Below are 21,673 nucleotides of genomic sequence, written 5' to 3' on the forward strand. Positions count from 1 at the left end.
ATTTGTCTCTGAAAATCCAATAGGCAGTTAATCAGTGATGTGTGATTAAAGATCAGAGGAGAGACTAGAGTTGGATAAATGAACCTAGCAGTCATCAACATAGAGATGATCATTAATGAGATCTGATGAGGTTATGGAAGGAGAAGGGATACTCTAAAGAAAATGTAGACCAGCATTGGTAAAAGCAAATTGCTTTGCCAAGGAGTTTTCTACACCAAATAAACCACAGGTCCAGTTCCTTTCCCTTTAGTCAAAATTAACCAGGAGACCACCTTACAGACTATGCACTAGCTATTGAGAAGAAATGGAATGAATAATAGAACAGGGGCAACATACACCTTGGTTGAAAAGTTCCCTGCCTCAGTCCACAATAAGGCAGAATAGCACTGGTTTGATTCTTCTACATTTCAAACATAATGCCTTTTCATGGCAGGGAGAGAAACAAAGCACTAGGAAATATTTCCTAAGTTACTGGCACTATTTTCTTTAATTCTGTTGATCGACAAGAATGTATTGTATACCTTGTACCAGGCACTGAACAGCCACAGTACAATGTCTTGTGTTAAACAGTGCCAGCAATACATAAACAAAAATAGTCCTTACCCTCCAAAAGTTTACATTTTGTGAGAGAGACAAGTAAATAAATAGATGAATGCAGAGTACATGAAAGGTAACCTAACAGGGACACGTGCTAGTGGGAGGGGCAGGAGCCGTTCTGGAAAGAAGGGCTTCCCACAGGTGATGACATTTAAGATAGTCTCAAGGGAAGATGGGGATTCCAGAGGCCACAGTGATGGAGAGAGCATTTATTAAGCGCTATTTGCTAAGAATTGGGGAAACAAATACAAGAAAGCATGACAGCCCCTGACTTCAGAGCTTACATTCTAATGAAAAAAGATTCCTATAAAGATGATCTATGAAGAAGTAAGGTTAAGAAAGGAGCTCAAATGGGGCAGTACAGCATTAAGCAGGCTGGGAAGTGGTATGAAGAACTGAGTCCCAGCAAGACAGGGTAAGAGGGCAGGGTTTAGGTTACCTGCAATGAGGAAACAGAAGTGCTAATACAAGTAGGGAAGGCATGTCACAGACATGGTTGGAAATACGGAAAACATTACAAGGAAAACAGACAGTACAAAGGCACAGAGATTGAGAATGGAATGTCACGGGTGAATAATATTTAGGTCCAATATGGCTGAATCACAGCATATATAGAGGTGTGTAAGGTATAAGAAGACCTGAAAGATTAGAAAATGGATGTTGTATGAGCTTCTAATGGCAAACAAAAGACTTTATATTTTATCCTGGAGGTAATACGGTACCCTGTAGTTTACTGAGTGTGTGGTAGGAGTGATTCGTGTTTTAAGAAAATTACTTTGGGGAGAGACTTGAGAAAGAGGGACCAATTAGAAAGTCATTTCAATATTATACAGTAAGAAGTGACTGAACAAGGACAGTGGCTATGTAAGTAAAAAGGAAATATAAATCTGAGAGATATTGCAAATGTGGAGACTAGAAGATTTAGCAACTAACTGGACACGTGAAATGATCTGGATGACTTGAGAATGACACCAAGGGTGTAAATGTGGGTAATACAGGAATGGACGTCAGGAGAAAGACTGGGGAAGACTATATCAATCTGGGAATCATTTGCATAGAGATGACAATTGAACCAATAAGAACTGATGAGATCACCAAGTGAGAGGGGGTAGAGAGATAAGGATAGGACCTTAGGGGCACCCACAACAGGTGTATATGGTATGAATGATTTAATGAAGGAGACTTAAACAGAATGATTCAACAGGTAGAAAGAAAACTAAAAGAAAACACTCATGAAAACTCATTCTATGCCATTAAACCCTTCATTTTTACAAACTTGGATCAAGTTTTCTGCATTGCTTTTTAATTAGAGTGGAATTTTAAATTAATTCTTTGAATGTTACTCATTTCATTTGGTTTTAAAACAATATTAAAAAAACTTACTTGCTCCAATGAACTTTTCCTTCTAGTGTCTGCATTTCACCAAGTATTGCAAGAAGAAGAGAAGATTTTCCACAGCCTACCTGACCCACAATCATTGTCAATTGACCTATAATAGTGAAACAAAATCCAATAATTGAATGAGATGGAAAATTCCATATCAAATGTAATCAGAAAACATTTCAAATACCTCACATTTCACTTTATATATCTTACACCACTCCAATATTATCAATGTGGGTATTCAATGATTAAGATTGCAACCCATCTACACCTACTCATCCCGCATAACTTCTATCTATATCTTACTATAAATTAACCACAAAGGGGTCTACTCAATGTATTGGTTGTCTTCCTTATTTTAGACTTTATGAGAAAGCTAATGGACTATATCAGCTTTCCACCAATTATCAGCTACTCTTATTATATATATAATACCCCCTTTTTAGTTTAATTTTCAGTCATTCATTTCCTTTATGACATCCTTTATATCACTTTTCTGCTGTCATTTCTTGGTAATGTTCCACACCCTCTCCACATGCTTCTCCACTATCCTTTGGGTAATCCTTAACTTTAATTCTTTAGAGACTGTAGGATTCTATGACTATTAACCATATATCATCTCTGAAAGAAGGTTATTATGAAAAAGATGGGACTTTTTTCAGGAAGTAGATTGAGTTCATTAAAAGAACTCTGCAATTTTCCAGAAGCATTCCAGCCCATTATTCTCCTGTTTTTCTGGGCTCAATTCATTGCCCATTTGATAGATCTACATATTAATATATACTGATTGATGAGTTATAGGGATTTTTCTATCCAAATGCATATCATAATTTACCATAGATATTCATCAAATGAGATCATAAATGTAAAGTGCTTTGCAAACATTAAATCACTATCTATTAGTAATTGTCATTATTATTATTATAGTAACTGGGTTTGAACTTGAGCTCTGCTACTACTACCAATGTGACCTTAGAGAAGTTATTTCACCTTTCAAGGTCTCAGTTTCCTCATTTGTAAAATAAAAGCCATAGACTAGATGACTGAAAATTCCCTTACAGTTAAGAGTCAGTTAAAAGGGAGCTAACAAGTATTTAGTATGTGCTTACTATGTGTAATCAGTACAAATACAAAGAAAGGCAAATCAATACCTGACCTTATAGTGCTCTAAAAATTAAAGATCTCTAAGTCAAGACATGCCCAGTGTGAAATACAATAAAGAATATTTATTGCATTCAACCTCCAGAAGATGAAAATTAAAATCCTTACTTAACTACCCTAGGGAAGTCTCTTGACCTCTCCTTGTGTGCAAAATAAAAGCTTTGGACTAGATTCCTAAGGTTCATTCTAGCTCAAAATACTAAGCTTCTGATAAAAATATGTTTTGAACAAAATACTTATATAACTGTGGCAAAAGCATCATTTGTTCTTTTGCTTGCATTTTTAAGATAAATGTCACTGTTACTTGTTTACCTTTATATGAGTTAGATACAGCCTTAGCTCCAAAACTTTTAGTCACCTCAAAAAATATTTCAAATATCTTGAACTGTCATATTTAAATAGTTCATTAGTTTTTGCCAAAATTAATCTGAGTATTTACTCCATTTTCTACTTCACTTTGTGTCATTTTACTTCCCCTACCCAAAATCTGAGTAGGAGGTAAATTCAAACAAAAATGAAAACAACAGACGTCACTTATTAAAATGGGAAAATCAAGGAACAGAACAAATATTTTCCAAAGACACACTCTAAATTAATTTCAAATTTCATAACTTCCACTGAAATGTTATGCTCACTATTCCATAATGCCATGTTGGTCCATGAACCATAGTATATGATTTCCTTTTACATCAGCATCATTTTTGCCTCATTGAGTTATAATTATTTGTGTTTTGGTACTAAATATACAATTTAGTTGTTGAACATTACATATTACAATTCCTGAGTGACTCTTACCTGTTGGGATTCGAATATCTATGTTGGATAATGTGGCTAAGCCACTCCCCCATGAAAAATACCCATTTGTCACCTAGAAAACAAGGTCATGGGGGAAAAATTATTAGGATAAGACAGAAAGCTAAATACTTTCATGCAGAATGGTTCAAACCAAAATCAATTTTGTTTTAATTAAAGAAACATTCAAATAGAAATATAAAAAATGATAAAAAGCATTACTCATCCCACTTTTATATGGATACATTTTTAAAAGATAAGACAGTAAGGAAAAGGCCCTCAAATTAGTGATGTTCTAGCAATTAATCATGCAATAGTATACAGAATAGCTTTAAAGAGTGAAAGAAAGGGGGGAGGGGGAAGGATGTTAAATGACAGTTCATTTTACAGCCAATGTCAGTACTTGTCTCAAACTACACCAAATTGACAGAATGTTTCAGATCTCATGTTTATTATTCAAGAAGTCATTCCTCCTACTTCTTTTTCAAATGCAGTTCTTTTCTGTTTTTAAGTGAAAGTAGTCCAATTTCTCATTAATTTTCATATAATATTACTTTGCATACTCATAGAATGCCTCGTGCAGTAAAACACAAGAAATATTCCCTAAGCCTTCAATTCTTCAAACCAAACCAATGAAGCATCCTTAATCCTTTCACGTAGTGAAATTTAAAAAAAAATTATTTGTGTATTTTTCCCTAGAATTCAGATTCTTTGAGATGTTTCATGGTTTTGAATGACCAAAATGATGTCTGACAACTTTAAAATTTAGAAGTTATTAACATTATTTTGAAATCACTGGATCTTAGAGACCTTTTAGTTCAACTACATAATTTTACAGAAGAAGATACTAAGTCCCAGGTTGGTTAAGCAATTTACCTAGGGCCAGATATTGTCAGAAGTGGGATTTGAACCCAGGTCCTCTGACAACAGAGATAGTACTGCTGAAATGATATAAATGTTGTTGTCAGTCGTAGGGACTGACCATCTCTAATAAAACAACCAAGTTTTGTACATGAACAGAACCAGAAACCTAGAAAACTACCTGTTGATATTGCAGATTCTTTAAAAAAAAACCCTTATGACCAAGGGCAGTAATATTATTTGTTTAATTAGAATTCATGATGACCGTATTAACTGTCTACTATAAATTATTTTAATCTGACACTAAAATAAATGATGAAATATTCTGGATACTTACTGCTAACAATGATCCTGAAATAAAAAAGTTATTTTGGAGGGAGTATTTGTTTTTACTATCTCAAAACACACTGCCTTCCTTGAGGCAGGAAGTGGATAGAAGGGAGGGGGTAAAAGGATGAAGAACTAAAAATTACATAGTGGTTTCATCTTACTGGTTAATTCCAAAGAGGTAATTTGTGGCAAGGACATTTGGAGGACAATTTGGCAGAATTCTAAGTAGGAAAACAGTAGAAGTGTATGAATCAAGAGTGAATTCAAGAAATAAAATAACCTTAATTGCAATATCTTCAGTTTCTGCTGGACGAATCCGTCTCATTGATTGTTCATAGCTGTCCAGGTTATATCTTCCAGGCTGCTTCCTGTTTATAGTTTTGGTTTGCTGTATTCCAAAGTATAAAAAATAAGGCAAGCTGTCTTTATGAAACAATCCAAACTTCTCTATTATTAAAAAGAAATTCACATTTAATTTCCTCTGCTATCAGAGAAAAATTACAAAAAGAACACATTTCAAAATATATCTACTTAGGATATATACTTATTTTGGTAACTAAGTGGCCTTTTATCTAATTGTTTTGTTACATCTGCCACTGAAGAGGTTAAAACGAAAGAAAAAACTAAGTATTACTTTATAATAAAAATCAAATATAAATTAAGAATATACAGATATATACATACATACAAATGTACATATGTGTGTATGTATATATGGATAGATAGACAGGCATAGAAAGATAGATACATACATACATACATACATACATATATACATACATACATACATATATACATACATATATACATACATACACTAGTTTGGTAAACCTGAACATAGTCATTTAACCCCACAGTGTCTTAGGTCACTCACTAAGATCATCAATTGTACAACAGTTGCTGATCTGCATGGACAGAGGGAAATTCTTTACCAAGAGTTCCCTATACCACTGAAATAATTTGTCCACACCAAAACCAAAATGACCAAAAGAACCACAGTATAAACCACTAATGTGGCTACAATGAGATAACTGCAGTGTGTGTATGTGCATTTGTGTGTGTATGTGTGTACAAGAGCCTTCATGTGGTTTTTAAATGTAGCTAAAGTGCACTTTCTAAAATATTTCATTTTTCCTAGAGTGGATGAATTCATATTTAAATTTAAAAATAACCAACTATTGTAGTTTTAAAGAGATACTTAAAGGCAAAATTATAATGCTATAATATAGCTCTAATTATATTCTCATTAATAAAAATTGAAAGCAATGAGAAATTAAGGTAATGGTAATGTAGTTTTCCATGTACTATAAAGGTATACTGAGTCAAAAACAAAGATTAAGAATGTTCTCATGCTGAAACCACAGATGAGTGTTCCCAGGTTAATGCAGGCTAAATAAAATTAAATGTTAAACAAGTATTTGGTGAATACACAAAGTGCAACCAGTTAATCAACTAATTCAAGTCAAAAATGAATTTCAGAATCTGATTGTAAAACTATCTTGATATGCTAGGCACATACCCAAAGGGGGTCAACTGACAAAAAGAAGGGCTTCAAAATGTTTATAGCAGCACTTTTTTTTGAGGCAAAAAGATCAGGGAATGGCTAAACAAATTGTAGTACACATGACTGTGATGGAATATTACTGTGTTGTAAGAAATCATAAACATAATGTATACAGAGAGGCATAGAAAGATTTACATGAACCAATGTAAATTAAAGGAAGAGGGCTTAGAAACTAATATACACAAACGACTACAACAATTTAAGCATAAAGAATAACTACCATTAAATAATCAAAACTGAAAGTTGTGAAATTATAAAGAACAAGTTCCAAAGAAGAGATATGAGCACTTTACATCCCCCATTCTTTTGCAGAAGTCAATGTCCATGAGTATGGAAAGTTGTGTATAATAAACAACTGGTGTTGATTTTGTTGACTTTTTTAATCCCTCTTATTCTTTCTAAAGTCATTTCTTAAAATACATAATTCTTGGGGAAGGACACAAAGATACAGAAGAAAATCTATATTTTTAAAATGAAATATATAAATAAAAACCTTTTTTTTTTTAAGAAATTATAGGGGTGGCTAGGTGGTGCAGTGAATAGAGCACTGGCCCTGGAGTCAGGAGGTCCTGGGTTCAGATCCGGCCTCAGACACTTAACACACACACATACACACACACACACACACACACAAATACCTAGCCATGTGACCTTGGGCAAATCACTTAACTCCCATCGCCCTCCCCGCCCCAAAAAAAGCAAAAAAAAAAATCTCTTTAAAAAAAAGAAACTACAATAAGCCTTGGATCATTATATCCTTGACTACTCACTAAAGAGTGGGGTAAGGAAGAAAATTACCCTTACTAGATATATATGACTGTGCCACATATCTCCACATTATAGGAGAAAGTGAGAGAGTGACAAAAAAGGATATTGTTACTGTGATTTCCCCAATTCAGGGCTCACAGTTTTGCTGAGCTCGCATTTCTTTTCTTAGAATTCAGTATACTGAACAGTTTGTTTTGAGTCCTAGATTCATAATAATAATTATGACTTCTCTGAAGACAGACATACATTATTCCATAGTCCTGGTTAACTTGAGAAAGCAAAATTTTTTTCTCCCTATCTTTATGACATTCCTATTCTGAAGAGACTCTTTCACAAGAACTATTACCATAATAAGTACTAAGATTATTTTTAGGAGTAGCCTTTTAATAGGAAGTTTGACATAGTGGACAGAGAGTTGATCTTTAAGTCTGAAAGACCCAAGTTCAAATCCTGTCTCTGATATCTAATGATTAAGTGATCATGAGAAAATCACTTAATTTATCAGTTTCCTAAACAATTCTCCATGACTAAGTTCAAGAACTGCTGATCTGCACTGATGGAGTAGATGGAGTTCGTCACTGGAATTTGTGTATATCAGTGAAATCACAGGCCTGATGCAAATAAATCCTAATAATAAGACTAATACTAATGAGTATAATGAGTAGCTATGATTTTGTTGGCCCAATTTTTCAACTCAAGAAATTTATGTAAAATGTATTTATTAAGAAATACCCTCAAGAATGAATACAAATTCTATTTCCCCCTTCCTAAATCTACATTTTTCCAAAAAAAATACAAGACAAATGGGAAAACCCTATTTTTAATACATTTAACGTATGCAAAATTATCTGATTCTGTTATTCTCTGAAGTAATTTACAGTTATTCCTTCCACACCACATGGTTTCGATATATCATGGGTTGGCATAAGGAATTAAATGAGGATTTGGGGGGAGTTTTGTGGAAGAGCAGATGACACAAGAAAGCCAGAAGACAACACAGAACCTATAACCAAATATTTAATCCAAATTGTACAATAAGGTGCTATTAACACCCCATAAAAGAAAAAGAAAAAATTCAGACTTCTCTTCTACAAAAGGAGGACCAAAAAATTTTGCACGTTTTCCAGATCATGGGGCATTGCACTACAAACCTCCACAATGTGGAAGGGATAACTGTAGTAACTGTAACCAGATTAATGTTACTCAGATTATTAAATATCAAAAAGGAACAATAAAACACTTCTCAATATTTTTGAGAAAATCAAATGTACAATGATTTTTAAATTTTTAAATATATAATATGATATAAAATGATTCTGATTTTTAAAAAAAGGTTTGTATGACAAAAAAAATCCTTTTATAACTATTTAAGTGAAATCAGATCTATCCTAAATATAGCTATCTTTAGCAGAAAGGGAAAGCAACATAGCACAGAAGACAGAGTTGGCCCCTGAGTCAGAAGCCCTAAGTTTAAGTTCTGCTTCTGATATATACTGGCTCCTTCACCCTTGGGTAAGTTACTTTATCTTTTGAATGCTCTGTTGTTCAGTTGTTTCGGTCACATCCAAATCTTTGGGATACCATTTGGGATATTCTTGGCAAAGACATCGGAGTGGTTTGCCAGTTCCTTCTCTAGCTCATTTTACAGATGAAGAAACTGAGGTAAACAGTATTAAGTGACTTGCCCAGGGTCACACAACTAGCAAGTGTCTGAGGTCTGATTTGAACTCACGAAGATGAGTCTCGATGACTTTAGGCACAGTACTCTGTCCACCTAACTGCCTCCTTGAAAGCTCTAGGCAACTCCATAAGTCAATTAGTTGGAGAGAAGGTGCTGACCAGCAGTGGTAGAGGGAGTTTCCTCACCAGGGACTTCTATCTACCAGCTAACTTACAAGTCTAGTTTCTATCCCTCAGTAGAAAGCCCAAATATACTTAAATCTGTCTGAGATTAAAAACTGATGATTCAAAAATTCTCCAGATATGAGTTTTCTTTGTAACAATACCATGTGTGGTTTTTTCTTTAAGAGTCAATGTTTTTAAATCAATCGCCAGCACAAGAATGTCATTCCAGTGAAGATGGCTGTTGAAAATTTCATTTGAGAGACGTAATAAACTTAAGGTAGACTAAAATATTTGGAGCTAGATTATGACTGGAAATGATTTACTGTCTTTCTCCAACATCCCTAGGGCTTCATTTTGGCTCTATTTTTGATAAAAATAGGCAAAGGTCTTTATATCTGCAAGAAAACTTATTTTTATAAATTTGTGACAGAAAAGCTTAGAGACCTTGAGATCTGGTTCAGGAATTGGCTGGGTGTAGTTTTTAGCATAAAGTAATAATCCAACTTAGTAATTTTCAAAAATCATCTAATGGAATTATAGAGGTTAAATAATATTGGTTTTAAAACAAAATAAATTAACTGAGAAAGGAGATATCATACCCATTACAATGAGTGGGCCATAACACAAAAAGTTCAAATACGGTTCCTGACTAAGGCTCCAGATTCAGGATTTAGCCTGAGTGGATCAAAAAGACTCACAGAAAAGTACTTAGTTTAAGGGAAAACAAGACAGCCTTTGTTTCTTTATGAACTGTGCTGTATACCAAGAGAGCACAAATCACCTGATAACATGATAAATACATATAGAAAGAAGCCTTTCAGTAAACTGCCCCACATCTAAATAGAAAATCGTTTTTCTGAGCCTAAAGGCTTTGCCTATGATATACGCATATAAACTTAATAATGCCCTAGATGAGATAAATTAGAAAAATGTCCTGTACTTTAAAACTAAGTCTGCTTTCCAATAATAATAATACTGACAACAAGAACATATGCATGAAAATCACTGTCTCCTAGACATATTCAGTTCTGTAGTAGTATTGTCCCCCAAAGACGATCAGCAAGAATGACTTCATTCTCTTCTCTAAACTATGGAGAGGGTGGGAGGAAGGAAAGTGTTGACAGAGATGTGAGTTGGAGTTCCACAGATGTAATTTGAAGAAACTTTGGCACCAAAATGTCACTAATGTTCCATGGAATTTCTACAGCCAAAACCACTTAACTCTAAGCTTTGACAGAATACATAGTATCTTTAGTGAACTCAGGGAAGAGTTTCCATTAGTGTTATTTTAAAACACAGCTTTTTTCACTCCATTTTTTTAAGGTTTGTAGTTTTGTGGTTTGGATCTAGAACAATGACAAATGACCCTGAAAGAAATTAGTTGAGTGTTTCAATACTTTGAAGGATCTGTGATCTTGTCAATGTTGACCCTCCCTCCAACAATGCAGATCTCACTCCATCCCTGCCAGTTGAACCTGTGTAATTCTAGTCTGTCTTGCAAGAAATTCTTGAGTGCAACTCTACCCAATATGCTGAAGACTTTCCTCTCAACGGCTTGACAATGTGTAGATAGTAATGAAGTATGCAGGCTGTCCATTGGTTATCCCACGTTTCCACTGTGTAACCAGTCATTTTTTCCCAGTCATACATCTCTGATGACACAGTTTACACCATTCTTCAACTGTAATGTGTTGCAGCCTGTTCACTCCCACTATGTACCTTTCCATTACCCTTTGGGTGACCCTGAAATTTAATTCTTTAGAGATTGTGCTGTTCCATGAGTCACCACTATACAGAGCATCACTGGAAGAATCTTGTTAAAAAGATGGCCCTTTGTTTCAAAGAGAATGCTGGGTTCATTAAAAGCACTCCAGACCATGCCCCTTCTCCTCTTCAACTCTGGGCATTGTCTGGACAATGAGGAATGAGCTCTATGGGTGATCCGTCTACTTTGATCCGTCTACTTGTACATTTCAATCTGAACATCTACTTGCACATTTCAATCTGAACAAAAATAAAATTCTTCATCTACTTAGTTTTTACTATGTAGATAATTAGATCAAATTCTTTTAAATGATTCAACATTTCATTTAGGAGTAACTGAAATGCTCCAGGAATTAATACCATTTACACACTGTTATACACAAAAAGGAAAATCTCTAAGATCACAAGCTACATCAAGATAACCAGAAATATATTAAGGTTGTATACATCTTTGGGAAACATACCTCTCCTTATTTTGGGCCTCAATTGATATTAACAATCAAGAAATAAAGTATGTGTGCAATGATTCTGAAGAATCTATATGTTTTTTTTTAAAGCATTTGGGGTTAAGTAACTTGCACAAGGTTACACAGCCAGTTATTTTTTGTGTGGGTGTTAAGTATCTGAGGCCGGAACTGATCTCGGGTCCTCCTGACTCTGGAGCCAGTGCTCTTACTCACTGCACCACCTAGCCACCCCTCTATATGCTTTTCAGACATTTTTCTTTTTTTACTATCAGCCTCTACTCAGTTCCATTTAGGCTGTTCTACCTGTAATTTAGCAGGCTTCTTCTGAGAACTTCAACTCCATGTGTATAACTTTTTCATCTTGCACAATTTAAAGGATTTCTAATATTTCAAAATCTCCTTTTGAAATATATTTATATTTGAAAACAGGTGATTCTGACTAATAAGCTTGTTTTGCAAGTTAGGTTTGGATAAAGCTTGAATGAATTAGAAACTTTTTCATTTCTTTTTCAACTAACTATGTATTGATCATCCAATGAAAAAATATACATGAATCCACATTGAAAACTCTGAAGCTCCTTAAGAGCAGGAACCATCTTGCTGCTTATATTTATACCCAGTGCTTAGTTCAGGACCTAGTAGATAAAAAGCACTTAATGAGAACTTTTTCATTTATTTATTCAAATAATTTAAAGAAGAAGAAAGCATTTACATCTCAGGGCATCAAGAAAGGCTTTGTGTAGGAAATGGTATCAAAACTACTGAAGGACTTCACAAAGACACTTCCAATATGGGAGACTACCTGTACAAAGGCATAGTCTGCATTCTTCCATGGCTCTTTTGGATCACCTGAAAATTTAATTCCTCAGAATATGTGGTTTTTTAAGCCTCAAAACTATATAGTGTCACCAGAATAACTTTGTGTGTGCTTATGAAAACACAAAGCCAGAGACCACCTTGGAATCAAGAGAAGCACTGTACAACTTTCCAAATGTAATCCACTCTGCTCTCTTCTCCCTCTTCAATTCTGGTCCCAACTCATTGTCCTCCTGTGGTGCCTATCATAGATATGGCTACCAATAGGAATTTTTCATTCATTTAGTTTTTCCCTCTAAGGATTGTAAGGTGAACTTCTGAATAATAATATATCTCATTAGAGACCAAGTAATGTCCTGAGGCTTGAAGCATATCCAATATAATCTTATCTCCAAAAAAGTAGCACCTCTTCCATCAGGACTTTACATAAGACTTCCAGGGAATTAGGTAGATCCTCTTAGATAATTTATGGAAGGACGTGAACAAGAATGGCAAAGAATGAAAAAGTCTGGGTGGTTTGTGATTTACACAAGTAAAGGAAGTACACCATCAATGAGATTCATCTAAATAACTATTATACATACATTTTTAAGGGCTTCTTCATAATATTTTATAATCTTGAGTTTTGTATTTGATAAGAGCTAATGTTATCTTGTAAGGTTGTTTTGTTCTCAGGTGTGGCTAAAGCTTGAACAAATGTGAAACTTTTCAATTTCATTCTGAATTGGACATGTTTTACATTATGGGGTAACCCTTAAAAATGGACAAACCACATGGTAAGATAATGCTCATGAACTTAGTTTGAAAATTATAAAGGACTAGGCAAATAAAAAAATAAAATGATTAAAATAATTTTACATAGTGAAAAGAGCAAAACCTGGAAGTTCTTTTAAAAACTCAGTTCAAGCTACCCTTTTGCTTCCTAGTGATCTGACCATCTTCTGTCGAATTATAACTTCTCAATTTCACTTTGCTCAGCCATTAAATGAGAATAATATCATCTTTCTCATGTGGTATTGATGAAAATTGCATAAGACTGCACAGAATAATAAACAGAAAGATATATATCAATGTAAAAGCACTGTTGCTATACACAGAGATATAGCTGTTATTTTTTGGTTTGGTTTTTGCTTTTATTTAGTTTTATGTAATCGAGTTTTTAAATCCAATGGCAACTGTCTTTACTTCTGGGTAAAAAAAGTCACTCCCAAACTAAAAACATACAGATTTCATACCACATTGATGATGCTCTTTTTAACATTCTCCCCTTTAAAATGCAATGCAGCAATAGCCCATTTGGTGAACAGAACTTACTACTCCTGTGTGTTTCTTACAGGACTCAAAAGTTACAGAACCTTCACCGTTTCGCCAGCTGTCATCACCAATCTCATCACTTAAGAGAAATTCATTCAGTTTCTGAACACTGCCAAAAGAAAAAAAAATTAAAGTGAAAAAACATGCATCAATACACTCATGCCTCGCAGTCCCATCTCTGTGCCTTAGTAGCTATATGACCATGGACAAGTCATTTCTCTTCTCTGATACACACTCCATTTTCTCATTTGGAATATTAAACAGTTGGACAAGATAATTCCTAAAGGCCCTTCCAGACCAAAATCTATGATCATATGGTTAAAGTTGAATCCTTTGAGTATCAAGCCCCCTCCACTCTCATTTGTTTACCTCTCCAAATTCATTTTTTCTCTGAGAGTTCCTTTAAATTTCACTGATTCTGCCATTCATTATAACTGGCTTATAATTATATTCTAGATTTGGGGAGGTAGAATTAGGGATAGATAAAACAAATTTTCGGAGCCTAGTAAACTGGAGTTCTTCTAAAACTGCTTCCAACTCGACCCTGCCTGGCCTCACGTGGCTTTGACCACCCTATTTGCAACCAACATAGAAGTGCACAAAATGAATACACAGAACTCTGAAATGTCTTCTAACTACTCATCATACTATGAATAGATTGAGTTTAGGAGAGAAGACAATCTTCTCAAGGCCTGGCACTAGTAGTATGACTAATGAATGGGCCCCTATAAAGGAGGATTAGTGAGAAGAGCCTATCTTCTGGATCAGTCCCAGTGATCCCTTCTGACTGAACCCTTCTCCTCTAGGAAGGTATCTCTTCTTTTTTGTGTCCTTCATTAGGAAATGCCAGAAAAAACTAGCCCACTTCCTTAATTTATCATCATCATCATCATTCTTCAATATGTAAATCTTTGACATTTAAAAGTACATATTATACATACTAAGATGAATAATCCTCTTTTCTCATCTCTACTCTTAAGAGTTGTAAAGCCAGTAGTTGCATCTTAGCTAAATATTCTGTACTCCATAGTTCTAAGCACAGTGTTTTGCACACAGCATATAATGAATGAATGTTGGTTGAATTAGACTAAATTGAATGCACATGACTCTCAGATCTATTTACTCAGGCCTAGCCTCTCACCATCAACTTCCTACTTGGCATTTCCAATTCGATGTCCCAGAGACATCTCAAATTCAGTGTGTCCAGGTCAGAACTAATTATATATTTTCCCCCTAACCTACTCCTCTTCCAACCTTCCCAATTTCCTCAAAGGTACCACCACCACCACCTTTCCAGTCACACAGGGTCCTAACCCTAGCATCAATCTCAACTCCTCACTTGCACTTACCCCACATATCCAATCAATTGCCAAATATTTCACATTTCCCTCATATTATCCCCTTCTCTCCACTTATATGGCAACCACCTTATTTCAGCTTCTCCTCACCTTTCACCTGGACTATCTCTATAACCTTTCAAGTGGCTTTTCTGCCTCTGGTCTTTTCCTACTCCAAGCCATCCCTCCACACAGTAACCAAAGTGATTCTCCTATATCACAATTCTGACCATCTGTCATGCACACACACACACACACACACACATATACACACGCACATACAATCATTAAAGTGTAGTGGTTCCCTATGGATCAAATGTAAACTTCTCTGGTATCTGATGCTCTTAACAACCATTCCCTCTCCTAACTTTCCTTCCTTACTATTTCATCCTTCACACACTGTACAGTCTAGCCAACCTAACCATCTTGCTGTTCCTCACGCAGGATTCTTCTCCTTCCTCTGTTGTGCCTTTCGTCTCTCATACCTGTAATATGCTTCATCCTCCCCTCTACTTGTTGGAGTCACTGGTTTCCTTCAAAATTCATCTCATGTCAGCTTCTACACAAGGTCTTTCCAGCAGTTAGTGCATCACTCTGCCCAGGGACCCTTGAATCTGCCCTGGATGCATCTGACATACACCCATGTCGATGCATGTTGTCTCTTCCATTAGAATGGGAGCTCCTTGAGGGCAAAGCCTGTTTCATTTTTATCTCTTTATTACCAGCCCTTGCATAATGCCTGTTGCATGGCAAGTGCTTGACAAGTGGCAGCTGATTGACTAATTGCTACAAAATAAATGGAGCTGAATTAAAGAGTAAGCCCCCATCTCCAAAACACTATGCAAGCAAACCATATGGTATTATCCTAATATTTCTGAAGATCCTAGTATATAAAATTTCACTTCTTCCAATTAAAATCTCATCTATGATTATCTCCCTGAGGGCATATTGGTTTGATTAGTTATCAAATCAAGAAAATAGAATCTGGTGGGGAGGGAGAAAGAAGAAAACAACAAGAATGATATAATTTGGCAATTATTTTCTTGTAAGAGTTTGGTAAGGCAAAAATGTGGATTCACTTTATTATGATGGAGATATGAAAGCGGACATAAACATGCTTTGTATGTAAATACAATAAAACTACAGCTTTTCTTAGATAGATAAACATATTGAGATATTTTTAAATATCCGTGTATTTATGGACCAGGCTAAATCATCTTTGATAAGCCTCTGTGGTTTGTTTTCCCAACAAACTAAAGGTCTGTTCAATATAAGATGTTTACTATGATTCATAAAATGTGATCCTCTTTGCATTGGAAATTGTGTCTCTCCATAGCAACATTAAAATACATGAAATCTATTGTGGCAGTCTGCCTTTAAAAAAATGCACAATTTATCTCTATGAAAATGGAAGCCACAGGGGCAGCTAGGTGGTGCAGTGAATAGAACACCGGCCCTGGAGTCAGGAGGACCTGAGTTAAAATCTGGCCTCAGACACTTAACATAAAAACTAGTCATATGACCTTGGGCAAGTCACTTAACCCCAAATTGCCCTCCAAAAAGCAATAAATAAATAAATAAAATGGAAGCCAGGTGTTATTTATGAAGGGCATTTGCTTGGTCATGAAAGGTCTATGTTGCAAATTTTCAAGACATAGTAATATGTAAATACATGTTTTCCCCCCAATAGAATATATGAGCTTTTTTGAGAGTAGGAAATGTTTCATTTTTGTTTCTGCAACCCTAGTGGCTAGGAGAGTGCCTACAGAGAGAAGGTGTTTAATAAGTGCTTGTTATTTGATGGAGCATAATCAACATGACATTTTGTTATTTTATTTTCAACAAATGCTACTCATTGCTGCTCCACTTCTATCAGTTTTATACATAATTGTGTTCTTGTAATGTGCTAACTGGAGTTGATCTTAAAGAGCAGTTTATACATGCAGTCCTTTAAAATAAAAATGAAAGGCTTCCTGCCCTCCCATCCTCCAGGCTCAGACTATGTCATTACATACAGACATACAGTTGAGTCGTACTTTGATATTTTAAGCAAAGCCAGTTCATTTCAATTCTCAGGTCCACTTTGCAAATGTCTAGAAAATCTCACTGTAATCTGTGGATTACTGAAACAAAAAGATGGGTCTTTGCCTGTTCATCTCTCACATAAAAGAGAGTTTCACTTCCTCTACCCTTTTTAATGTTCTCTTCTGTAACTCATTTACACTTGGCATGGATATGGATATGGCTGACATTTGAGAACTGTCAAAAGAAGTAGAAAGAAGCATCCTTAGGGATTCACTTCTGCAGAATTCCTAGGGTCATGTGTGACCACCTACTTAGAAGCAGACACACTTGCCTTTCTTCATCTTAAGATTTTTCCTTTCACCTCCCTCCATCTTCTGGCTCTCATTAAGGCCTCAGTCCCTCCCGATAACACAATATCCCTGGCTACTCTTTCCAGTACTGGCTGCACCTCTACTCAGACTCAGACTCTCTAACTCATGGTCAGGGGAAGTCAATTTAGTCACCTTACATGGGTAAGTAATATAGTAAACAGAGTTCTCAACTAACTGGGAGTCGGGAAGACCTGAGTTTGAATCCTGCCTCAGACTTCTATGAACTGTATGACACTGGGAAAGTCACTTAATATTTCTCAGCTTCATTTTCCTCATCTATAAAATAGGGGAAATAATAGCACCGACTTAACAGGGTTGTTGTTAAAGACTGAATGAGACAACATATATAAAGCACTTTGCAAAGCATTATACGGTATGAAATGCTAGCCATAATTGTTTTATTTTGCACTTCTAGACATGCCCTCCATTGCCTCCTTCAGTAAACTCTCATCCTTTGATGTTTATTCAATCCAAGTTTATTGCATTCCAGTCATTGTTACCTACCGACCCCACACTGCTCCCTTTCCTTCCCCATAGTCTTTCTTTTCACCCCAAATCCTGCCATCATATTAGGGGACTTCACTGTACATATTTATACTTTTTCAAACATCTAACTTGGTAGTTCTTCAGTCTATTTAATTCTCAACAATTTTTACCAAATAATTAATTCTTATACCAAAAACTAAAGTTTTTAAACTTGTCAAATACAAGAATACTAAATTCATTCAATTTGCTGCTGTACACTGTATGTCTATTCTGTTCTTCTGATCTACCTTTAAATTTCTTACCTAGTACCAGATAGTTTTGGTAATTACTTCCTTATAATATAGTTTAAGATCTGGTAGTGCTAAACCTCTTTCCTTTACATTTTTCCCATTAGTTATTTGATATTCTTGGCTTTTTGTTTTTCCAAATGAATTTTATTATTATTTTTCTATTTCAAGTATACCAGTTTTTGGCAATTTAATTGGGATGGCATTTAATATATTAATCAGTTTAGGAAAAAATGCTATTATTATATTGGCCCTGCTTACCCATGAACAATTAATATTTCTCCAATTATTTAAATCTATGAAAAGATTTTTAAAATAATTTTGTTTACATGGTTCCTGGGTTTGTTTTGGCAGATATACTCCCAGGTATTTTGTACCCTCTAGAACTATGTTAAATGGGGTATCTCTTACTTATCTTTTCCAGTTAGGAAAACTGGAAAGCAGTATGGCAGAAACTGGGCACAGACCAATATCTTATACCATCTGCCAAAATAAGGTCAAAATGGATACATGACCTAAATATAAAGAGAGATATTACAAAAAGATTTGAAGAATATGGAACATATTACTAACCAGTCTTACAAACAGGCAAACAATTAGTAAGTAAACAAGAGACAGAGCAGAATAAGGTGTAAGTTGGAAAATTCTGATTACATTAAATTTAAGGCTTTTGTACAAATAAAGCAAATGTAGTCAAGATTAGAAGGAAAGCAGAAAATTGGGGAAAATTTTCATAGACAGTTTCTCAGATAAAGGTCTCATATCTCAAAATACATAAAGAGCTCTGTAAATTCTATGAGAACACAAGTCATTCCCCAATTGATAAGTGATCAAAAGATATGAACAATTCGCTTAATTCTCATTTACTATTCCTTCATACCAACTCAGTTACACACAGAGATGGTCATACTTTTGATTCTGCCATTATGTACAAGTGTTCTACTTTCCTGTTTGTGAATTCCAAAATTCTTTCATCTGATCATTATCTTTTATCATCTTTCTCCGTCTTACAACTCCTAACCCTGATTTCCATCCTCAGTCACCTTCAATCTGTCAACCTTTCAGTTCCCTCCCAAGCCACAACTGCTCATCTAGCTATACTCTTCTCCTCCCCCTACCCTGACCCCTTGATAAATGAGTTCAACTCTCCACTATCCTACAGAATGCAGTCTTTTGCTCCTTTGCCCAACCTCAACCTTGGATTACTCCTACCATCCTTAAGTCTCAGCTGCATGATGCTGAAAAAAGACACAAAAGCATGCCAACTGGGTGCACTATAAATTTATGTTACATGATGTGAACTCAGCCCTCACTCATCAAGGCTGTCTTTTACACCTTCCTAATCGATTTACTATCCCATTACACAACTATTTCAAATATTTTAGTTCTTTTTCAAGACAAAAAAAAACTGAGGTCATTTACCAAGAGCTCCAACTTCTCTCTTCCTCCTCATTTCATATCACTCAGATGACTTACTTCACTATCTCTTCCTTCACCTTTGTCTCTTTCCAAGGCAAATATGCAAGATTGCCCCATCTATACCTCCCATTTTCTCACTAATCTTCAAGTCTCTCTGTATCTTCTGGCTCCTTCTCTGTTACCTACAAACACACCTATGCCTTCCCTATCCTGGAAAAAGTCCTCATTTGATCATACCATCTCTGCTAGCTATCATGCTATATCTCTCTTCCTTTTGTGGCTAAACTTTTTGAGATAGTCCTCTACAAGCAGGGCCTCCACCTCTTCTCTTCTCACTATCTTCTAATCCCTGTGCAGTTGAATTTCTAATGTCATCATTCAACTGAAAATGCTCCCTCCAAAGTTATCAGTGATCTCTTTATTGCAAAATCTAATGTTTCTCTTGGTACTCAACCTTTTTGATCTCTTTGTAACTTTAACAATGTCAGTCATGATATTCTGAATACTCTTTCTTCTCTGGGTTTTCACGATGTTGCTCTCTCCTGGTTCTCTTCCCACACATCTGAACAATTCATCTTAGTCCCCTTTGCTGCATCTTCCTCCAGGAAACAGTCTCTAAAAATAGATGTCCCCTAAAGCTCAGTCCTAAACCCTCTTCTTTCCCTCTACACTATTCCACTTGGAGATTCCATCAACTCCCAAGGTTCAAGTATCATCTCTATACATATGACTCTCTGATCTATTTATCCAATTATAACCTCTCCCCTGAACTCATGTCTGACATCTCCAATTGCCTCTTAGACATCTCAAACTCGCTGTCATAAACAAAACTCAGTATCTTTTCCCCCAGTCAACCCTTCTTTCCAGCTTCTTTAGTACTATCAAGGGCACCATCATCTTCCCAGTCTCCCATGTTGGCAACCTCAATGTCATCCTCAACTCACTTCCACATACCCCACCTCTCCAATCTGTCACTGCATCTGCTTGTTTCTATCTTCATGACATCTTTCATACATGGCCCCTCCTCTCCACTCATGCTATCAACATTTAGTGCAGTCCTCACTACCTCAAGCCTAGACTACTGCAATAGGCTTTGGGTCAGTTGTCATTCCTCAAGTCTCTCCAGTCCATCCACCACTCAACTGCCCAAGTGCAACTCTGACCGGGTCACCTTCCTACACAATAAACTCCAATGTCTTCCTACTAACTTCAGGAAAAACATAAAACTTTCTGTTTGCCTTTTAAAACCTTTCATGGCCTAGTCTTCTTACACCTTTCTTTCTGCTGTTCTCCCGCATGACACTCCACCTACCAACTTTTAAATTCTTTTTTTACTGGATGTTTCTCATGCCTGGAATGTTTTCCCTCCTCACTTCCACCTCCTGTTTTCTCGGGCCTCTTTCAAGCCTCACCTCAAATTCTACCTTCTGCGAGTGTCCCCCCAATGCCTGCTACTAATGCCTTCCCTCTGATTATCTCCCATTTAAGTGGTTTATATGAGCTGTACATACATAGTCATCCACATGCTGTCTCCTCATTAGAATGAAAGGTCCTTGAGAGCAGAGAATCCGTTTTTGCCTTTCTCTGTATCCCCGATGCTTGGCACATAGTAGGCAGTTAAAAATGCTTTTTGACTATTGACTGACAGATTCTCTACCACATCCCCCACTATCCATATATAGAAGAAGATATTCCTTCTCATGCAAATGTACAGAAAACCTCCCCTAGCTGGCTTACAATAGCTTATTTTTCAACCTGTCAGTTAGAATATCTACGCAAGGGGAAAGAAATAAAAAATTATATAGCACCTCCTCTATGTACCAGGCACTGTACTAAGTGTTTTACAAATATCATCTCATTTGATCCTCACAACAACCCTGTGAAGTAGGTGCCTCAGGAAACTGAGACAAACAAATGTTAAGTGACTTGCCTAGGGTCACACAGCTAGTAGGTTTCTATAAATAGATTTGAACTGAGATCTTTCTGACTCCAATCTCAGGGCTCTTTCCCCTAGGCCACCTAGCTGCCTTATCAAATAACTAAAATATCTATTCTTGTAAATTAAACAGAACGTAACAAATGAGAT

The 21,673-nt window shown here is 35.8% G+C and overlaps 1 protein-coding gene across 5 annotated transcripts in view; it reads right to left on the bottom strand.

Annotated features, from left to right (window-relative positions):
- LOC138176098 (ATP-binding cassette sub-family C member 9-like) overlaps positions 1–21,673 on the bottom strand; it is a 204,682-nt gene that overhangs the window by 112,917 nt on the left and 70,092 nt on the right. For all 5 annotated transcript variants that reach the window (XM_069106826.1, XM_069106824.1, XM_069106827.1 and 2 more), the window contains 4 exons: positions 13,663–13,771; positions 5,405–5,512; positions 3,937–4,009; positions 1,981–2,086 (listed from right to left, as the gene is read on the bottom strand). In XM_069106826.1, coding sequence (XP_068962927.1) covers positions 1,981–2,086; positions 3,937–4,009; positions 5,405–5,512; positions 13,663–13,771 — 396 coding nt within the window. The remainder of the gene's footprint in view (positions 1–1,980; positions 2,087–3,936; positions 4,010–5,404; positions 5,513–13,662; positions 13,772–21,673) is intronic.

This window comes from Petaurus breviceps, unplaced genomic scaffold (assembly GCF_028583685.1).
Source record: "Petaurus breviceps papuanus isolate PSGF00001 unplaced genomic scaffold, PetGlider_PUasm1.0 81, whole genome shotgun sequence".
Lineage (NCBI taxonomy): Eukaryota > Metazoa > Chordata > Mammalia > Diprotodontia > Petauridae > Petaurus > Petaurus breviceps.